The following is a 6,948-nucleotide window of genomic DNA, read 5'->3' as shown; positions in this document are numbered from 1 at the left end:
AGAGGCAGCTGCCTGGTGGCAGCTCCCGCTCTGCAGCCGGCCGCTGGTGGTAGCGGGAGCCTGCCGGCCGCGCACCTCCACTGCTTGCCGCCGCTTGCTGCCCGCAGGGTCGGAGGAGGGCAGCGAGGATGAGGAGCAGCAGGAGAGCGATGAGGAGGAGGCGCCCGATGCCGTGCCTCTCAAGATGAAGCAAGGCGGCAGCCGCAGGTTGAGGCGGATGCTTGATGACGAGGCGGAGGAGGGCAGCGAGGAGGAGGAGGAGGGTGAGCAGGGCATCTCACCAGCATGCAATGCATGCATTCGCTGGCATTTTGACGGCTGTGCTGCCGGCCGCATCTCGCACAAGAAGCCTGCCCTGAGTCTGCATGCTGCTGTGCTGTGCTGTGCTGGCCCGCAGGCGAGGAGAGCGAGGAGGAGCAGGTGGCAAAGGGCGGGGGCGTGCGTCCCATCCCCACCAACGGCCGCCTGGTGCAGTACCAGGGTGAGGCGCGCCGCCCTGGTTGCCGCCGCCCAGCAGGCAGTGGTGCCTTTGGTTTTGGTTTGCGGGGGTTATGTCATAGATTGCTTGCTCACCCTAACGCCCTGCCCTGCCCTGGCTTGCCCGGTGCAGGTTTCCAGGACAGCTCCGAGGAGGGTGAGCGGGGGCAGCTGCTGGCGCTGCTGCCCAGCCCCGTGGTGCTCGGCGGCATGCTGCGACCCTGCTACAACCAAGACCTTGCACCATTCGTAATGTAGCCGCCTGCATGCTTGTGTGTGTGCTGCAGAATCACTGTCTAGCGGTGAGGAGGAGGAGGAGGAGGAGAGCGAGGAGGAGAAGCCTGCGCCTAAGAAGCAGCACCAGCAGGCGCAGCCGCAGAAGCAGCAGCAGCAGGCAAAGGGCGCCAAGCGGCCGGCAGCGGAGCAGCCGGCAGCGGCCACCGCCAAGACGCCGCAGCCGGCCAAGAGGGCCAAAGCTGAGCAGAAGCAGGCGCCTGCCACCGCGCCCGCCAAGGTGGCTGCCCTCAAGGCGGTGGAGGCCAAGGCTGCTGCTGCCGCTGCGGCGGCGGCAAAGACGCCTGCGGCTGGGGCCAAGGGCCAGGCCACCCCCGCCAGCGAGAAGGACTTTCTGGAGGCGCTGCAGGCGGCGCTGCGCTCAGCGGGAGGCCCCCTCAAGATGGCGGCGGTGCGTGGCGCTGCCTGCGAGGGACGCGCCTGTGGGCACACCTGCAGGCACCTGCTGCCCTCTTTCTTGTCGGGCGCATGGCCCCGGCAGCTCCGCTGGGTGCGCCTCTGCTGCTCACTGCCTTGCTTTGCTTTGCTGGCTGCCTGCCTGGCCGCAGCTGGGCGCCAAGGTGAAGCGGCCGCCGCAGCTGCCCAAGATGAAGCACTTCATCGAGAAGCACTCTGCCGTGTTCAAGTACGACAAGGAGGCGGATGCGGTGGCGCTGGCGTGATGCCGGGGCGCTGGCCTGGGCGCAGGCGCTGCCGCATGGGGGCGGCTCAACTGCGCCACGGATTGGTGACTGGACGCTTGCCTTGAGTGATTCGATCTTGGACTCGCGCCCTTGCGTGCCTGCTGCAATGTCTAGCTGGTTTGAAGGAAGTGAGAGGGGGTGACACCATCTTGGGCAGCCTTGGATGCTGCACCAGGGGCCATGGATGGCCAGGCATCTGTCAACTGGTATAGGCAACCAGCAGGCAGGGGTAGCTGCCTGGTGAAACTTTGATTGCTGTACATGTGGCAGTACATCCTGGCTGGCTGGCATTGCCAGCTGGCCACGATGTGTCTCTCCCAGAGTAGTCCCTACCCGAGCACCCATGCCTCCCCAGGCTGCTTCTGGCACCATGGCCTCATGGGCGGGCCTTCCCCACGAGCTAGTGCAGCTGGTCGCCAGCAAGTTGCAGAATGACGACCGGTGAGGGGCCTGGCAGGGCAGCGGGGGCTCAGGCAGGGGGCCGAGGCGCTGGTGGGGTGGGTCGGCGGGCGGCGGGAGGCGACGCCCGCTCCTCGACAGTCCAAGGAGAGCCGCGGCTGCCATCACGCCTTGGCGTCAGGGCACAGCTGCTTCCTTTGGATTCTGCAGGCTGGCGTATATGTTCACGTGCGCGTCGTACTATGCCGCCGTGCTGGCGGTGCCGCAGCTGGTGCCGGCGGCGGTGCTGGCGCCTGATGTGTCGGAGGTGCTGGAGATGGTAGCGGGGGACTTATCATACAAGTACATGGCTGAGAGTATCATCAACGCGCATCACAATGATGTCATGAATGCCGAGCTGCTGCTGAAGAGGGCAGCGCAGATCCACCCGCTGACGGTGCGGGTGCGGCTGCAAGGCTTCAGTGACCAGGTAAGCGCATCCTGAGGGAGTGCGCTGTGCTGTGTTGTGTTGCTTGGGCTGAATCATGTGCGCCCCGCTTCATGCACGCAGCCCCACCTCACCTTTGCCGTGCTGTCGGTGCTCCCATCACCGATTCGCGTTTTGGAAATAAGCAGCCGCTGCACGGGGCCGCTGCCGGCGGCACTGGGCCGATTCTCGCGGCTGCAGCAGCTCAGCATGACTGCTGGGCCTGCCATGATTTGGGAGGCGCCAGGGGCGGCCCGTGTGCTGGGCACGCTTGGTCATCTGCATTTGGATTACCGGGAGCGGCCAGTATGGGATGAGCTTAACGAAGGGTTTCAATGGGCTAAAGTCCGCCAGCTGCAACACATCGTGGCCAGCACGCTGGCGGCCGCCACCAGGCTACACAGCCTGCAGCTGCGCGTGTCATGGTCAGATGAGGTGGCGGCGCTGTGCAGCGCGCTGCCAGCTATCAAGAATCTGAGGTGGGCTAACCACCCAGCATCGTGGCACAGGACATTCTGCTGATGTGTCGTGCCCACCTGCCTGTGCAGGCTGCGACTATACTATCGTGCTGAGGGCTTTCATGCCACGGCAGCGGTGGGCATGCTGCAGCAGCTGCCTCAGATGAACATCTCCCTATTACGGCACAGAAGAGGATCAGAATTACCCTATTATCACGGAGGAGTGGGAGCAGCTGGAGCGCCTGCCGGCTATGGCAGGGCTGCCAGGGCTCACTGAGCTTTCCATGGATGGGGCGGCCGTGCTGCCCCCGGACTGGCAGCAGCTCTGCAGCCTGCGGCGGCTCAGCGTGACTCATAACGTGTGGAACTTCAGGTGGGGGGGACGGGCAGCCACCCATCGGTAGCTCGCCCTGGGGCGCGGGGCCCCTCACTACGCTCGTGGCGCTCACCCACCTCAACCTCGCCTTCACAGCAAAAGGAGAGTTAAGTAACAAGTTCTGCGTGCGGCCAGGTGAGCCCCTTGTGTGTGTGCGCTGGACCCTGTGCTCTTGCCTGGCTCATGTGCAGATGCGGTGCTGCAGGGCCCGAGCTGGTGGCCACCGTGCCAAGCCTGGCGGAGGTGGATGCGACGGGCTGCCCCCAGGAGTGGGTGGAGCAGCTGCGCCAGCTGCGCCCGGATGTGGCGATCAGGCAGTAGTCATGTTCGTGTGTAAGCTTCCATTGCCTGCCTGCTATGTCAGGGCGCCCCTGTCCTGCATGACACCCCCTCTGCCTGCCTGTCAATACCTGCCTCCTGCCTGCCTGCCTGCCCACCTGCCTGCCCGCCTGCCAGCCCGCCCATTTGATAGCTTTTTCTGTTGCCTCTCTGTGTGTGATGCCCCCGCCAGAAAATCAAACAACAGGCAGGCGGCAAGGAGGCAGTGCTGCAACAGATAGCCATCCCTCCGAGTCGCACATTGTTCACGGCGCCTGCGCCCCGTCCTATGTGGCAGTGACCCAAAATTCCAGCCAACCTTGAGACTCGTTCGTCTTGTTTCACGCAGCCAACCACTCCAAGGCTCGTTCGTCTAGTTTCACGCAGCCAACCAGTCCAAGGCGTCCAAGGTGCACCATGGCCACGTTCACAGCAACCCCGCTGCTGGAGGACTTTTTCTCACCCTTCTGGGCCCCCTCTGGCCTGCCCTACCCCGGCCAGGGTGGGCAGGGTTTGCTGGGCGGAAGCGCTGCCCCTACCGCTGGAACTTCTGGGGCCGCTGCCGGCGCCGCTGACACTGGCGTGGGTGGCGCGGCGCCTACCTACACCAGGCAAGCCGCAGGCAGCAGCTGCTGTATTGCTTGATGTGAGCTGTGCAGCACCGCATCGCGTGTCAGCCCCGGCCTCATGGCAGGCGCTGCCTCGAGGTGCCATGCACCTACTCAACGCCCCCCCTGCTGCGCAGGACTATCCCGGTTGACTTCATCGAGCGTGACAACGCGTACGTGCTCCGCGCAGACATACCCGGCGTCCACAAGGCAAGCAGCGTGCTCTGGGTTGGGTGCAGGGAGGGTCGCGGCCACCATACCACACCACACCGTGACACAACCACAGCTGTACTGCCCGCAGAGCGAGATCCGCGTGACAGTGGACGGCCAGATCGTGCGGTTTGGCCACCAGCCCCACCCCGACCGAGAGCAGAAGGACGAGAAGGAGATGGTGGGTGGGGGCGGGGGACGGGATTGGGCAGACACATGGCCACTTGTGGGTGCCCCCTCAGCTCCCTCCTGTCCATGCGCCCTGGCGCTGCTGTGCTGCAACAGGTACTTATGTGCCCACCCTCCTTGCGCTGCAGGGCATCTTCCACCGCGCCGAACGCGTCAGCTCTTTCCGCGGCCGCGCGCTGAGGCTGCCGGAGAATGCCGACTGCGAGAACATAAACGCCAAGGCACGCAGGGTGGTGGCTGCACCGCTGGGCAACTTTTCCTGTTTATCGTGCCTGCCAGCTGTCTATAGGGGTTGCGCAACCACCACCACTCTTACACCACACAGACACACCAGCCACCTGCCTGCAGTACGAGGATGGCGTGCTGGAGATAACCATTGCCAAGAAGCCGGCGCAGCAGGCCAGGGCAGAGGGGCGCAGCATCGAGGTCGCCTGAGCGTGGACACATGCGCGATTGGGAATGCGTGCCCCACCCCACTACCCACCTGGTCTTCACGTGCTGCACAGTGAACCATGACAGCGCCGTGAGCCCCGCATACATCGAGTGGTGTTGAACTCCTTTTCTAGCTATCTGAACAGCCGTTCATCAGCGCCTTTAACAGAGGCCACCGCTGCGTCAATCGCCCTGTAAAGTCGATGTGTGTGGTGCTGACAGAAAGATGATGTACAAGAGTGAACTGGTGTTGATTAGCGAGTACAGAGCAGCAGGGGACAAGCAACAACAGGGGCAGGGGCAATGGGCATGGGCACGACTGGCATCCAGCCCCGTGCCCTTGGGTCATCCCTTGACCACCGCTATGGGCCGCAGCTTGACCGTCTTCTTGCTGATGCCCGCCGAGTGGCACGTGTCCACCACCTCGCTCACATCCTTGTAGCTCTCGGGCGCCTCCTCCATCACCAGCTTGGGGCTGGCCACGCTGCAGGCAGGAGGGCGATGCAACAGGGTGGGATGGGGGGTGAGGGGTGTAGAGCAGAAGAGGGCATGGCAGGCAGCAAGGGCCAGGGCCCTGCTCCCGCTCATCCCTCACCCACCGTATGGCGATTCCCTTCGTCTTGAGCGCATCCAGCACCTGCTGGTAGTCCAGCTTGTTGCGGCTGTTGTTGCGGCTGCGTGCCCGCCCCGCGCCGTGGCACGTCGACCCAAACGTCTCCCCCATGCCCTTCTCCGTGCCTGCGCGGCAGGGAGCGGCAGTCGAGCGGGCGTGCATGCTGTCACGCCGCACACTTCCCTATGCCAGGCAGATGCCGCGGCAGCTGGCAGGGGGGACGGGGAGCACCCCACAGCCAAACTCGCCTGCCCCACGCTGCCCCACCCTGCCCCACCCCACCTGTCAGCACGTAGCTGCACGTGCCCATGGTGCCCCCGATGAGCACCGGCTGCCCGGTGAGCTGGTAGTCCACGGGGATGAGCGGGTGGTGGGGCGGGAAGGCGCGGGTGGAGCCCTTGCGGTGCACCAGCAGCGTCTTCAGCTGCCCGTCAACCAGGTGCTCCTCAACCTGCGGCGCACGCAGCGGCGGGTGGGCGAGGCAGGCAGGGAAGGCGTGGCGCGGCACGTCGGGCACGGCATGCCCCGCCCCTGGTGCCGCCGTCCCCGTGCGAGCTGGCCAGCTGGCAGGCCAACGTCCCTGCGAGACACACACACACACACACACGCGCGCGGCACCCCACAACCCCCCACAGCCCACCCACCTTGGCAATGTTGTGCGACACGTCGTACACCACGTGCATGTCGAGGTCGTCGGGGGTGGAGCCAAACATCTTGGCAAAGGCCTGGCGGCACAGGAAGGTCATGGAGGAGCGGTTGACCCAGGCGTAGTTGGCGGCGCAGGCCATGGCGGTCAGGTAGTCCTGGCCCTCCTGCGGACAGGAGGTGGGGGAGGAGGGAGGGGTGGGGGTGCAGGGGGGGCAGGGAGGCAGCGGTGGAGGCGGGGAGCTCGCAGTGGGGGCAGGTCGGCAGGGGCGCGCGGTGCTGGCCCGCTGACACTTGCTGCCTCCCACAGCTGCGCAACACACACACACCACAGCAACCCACACCCATCCTGCACACGCCCCGCCCCACCTGCGACCCGATGCGCGCGCACGCCAGCTGGCGGTCGTTTGTGAGGATGCCGTCCCGCGCCATGGCCCGCTCCATGCCCACCAGCGCGTCTGTGGCCACCTGGTGGCCCAGCCCGCGGCTGCCGCTGTGGATCATCACGCACACCTGCCCGACCTGGTCGATGCCCATCTTGCGGGCCGCCACGCGGTCAAACACCTCGTCCACCACCTGCGGGGTGGGGAGGGGGAGGGGGAGGGGGAGAGGGAGAGAGGGCGTGTGGTGGCGGTGGTGGAGGGAGGTGGAGGGAGGCACTGAGGTTTATGAAGGGCAGCAAGCAAGAGCGGAGCAGAGCAGGGCCGCATACCCACACGAACATGAAGCAGCAGGGCCGCCCACACAGCCCCCACGCCACGCTCGCACCCCCTATCACCC

General features: G+C 65.6%; 2 protein-coding genes across 2 annotated transcripts in view; one reads left to right on the top strand and one right to left on the bottom strand.

The window, feature by feature from the left end:
- The window catches only part of CHLNCDRAFT_140424 (hypothetical protein), a gene marked incomplete at both ends in the record, with an annotated part of 1,571 nt that extends 138 nt beyond the window's left edge, over positions 1–1,433 (top strand). Inside the window, 5 exons of the mRNA XM_005850774.1 lie at positions 108–263; positions 398–481; positions 611–634; positions 765–1,162; positions 1,320–1,433. Of these exons, the coding sequence (XP_005850836.1) occupies positions 108–263; positions 398–481; positions 611–634; positions 765–1,162; positions 1,320–1,433 (776 nt within the window). The remainder of the gene's footprint in view (positions 1–107; positions 264–397; positions 482–610; positions 635–764; positions 1,163–1,319) is intronic.
- Positions 1,434–5,112: 3,679 nt separating this feature from the next.
- The window catches only part of CHLNCDRAFT_55997 (hypothetical protein), a 3,462-nt gene continuing 1,626 nt past the window's right edge, over positions 5,113–6,948 (bottom strand). Inside the window, exons 7-11 of the mRNA XM_005850486.1 lie at positions 6,538–6,744; positions 6,168–6,335; positions 5,806–5,974; positions 5,510–5,648; positions 5,113–5,394 (exon numbers count right to left, since the gene is read on the bottom strand). Of these exons, the coding sequence (XP_005850548.1) occupies positions 5,256–5,394; positions 5,510–5,648; positions 5,806–5,974; positions 6,168–6,335; positions 6,538–6,744 (822 nt within the window). The 3' untranslated portion in view covers positions 5,113–5,255. The remainder of the gene's footprint in view (positions 5,395–5,509; positions 5,649–5,805; positions 5,975–6,167; positions 6,336–6,537; positions 6,745–6,948) is intronic.

This window comes from Chlorella variabilis (genome assembly GCF_000147415.1).
Source record: "Chlorella variabilis unplaced genomic scaffold CHLNCscaffold_3, whole genome shotgun sequence".
NCBI lineage: Eukaryota > Viridiplantae > Chlorophyta > Trebouxiophyceae > Chlorellales > Chlorellaceae > Chlorella > Chlorella variabilis.
This window is presented reverse-complemented; position numbering and strand designations above follow the sequence as displayed.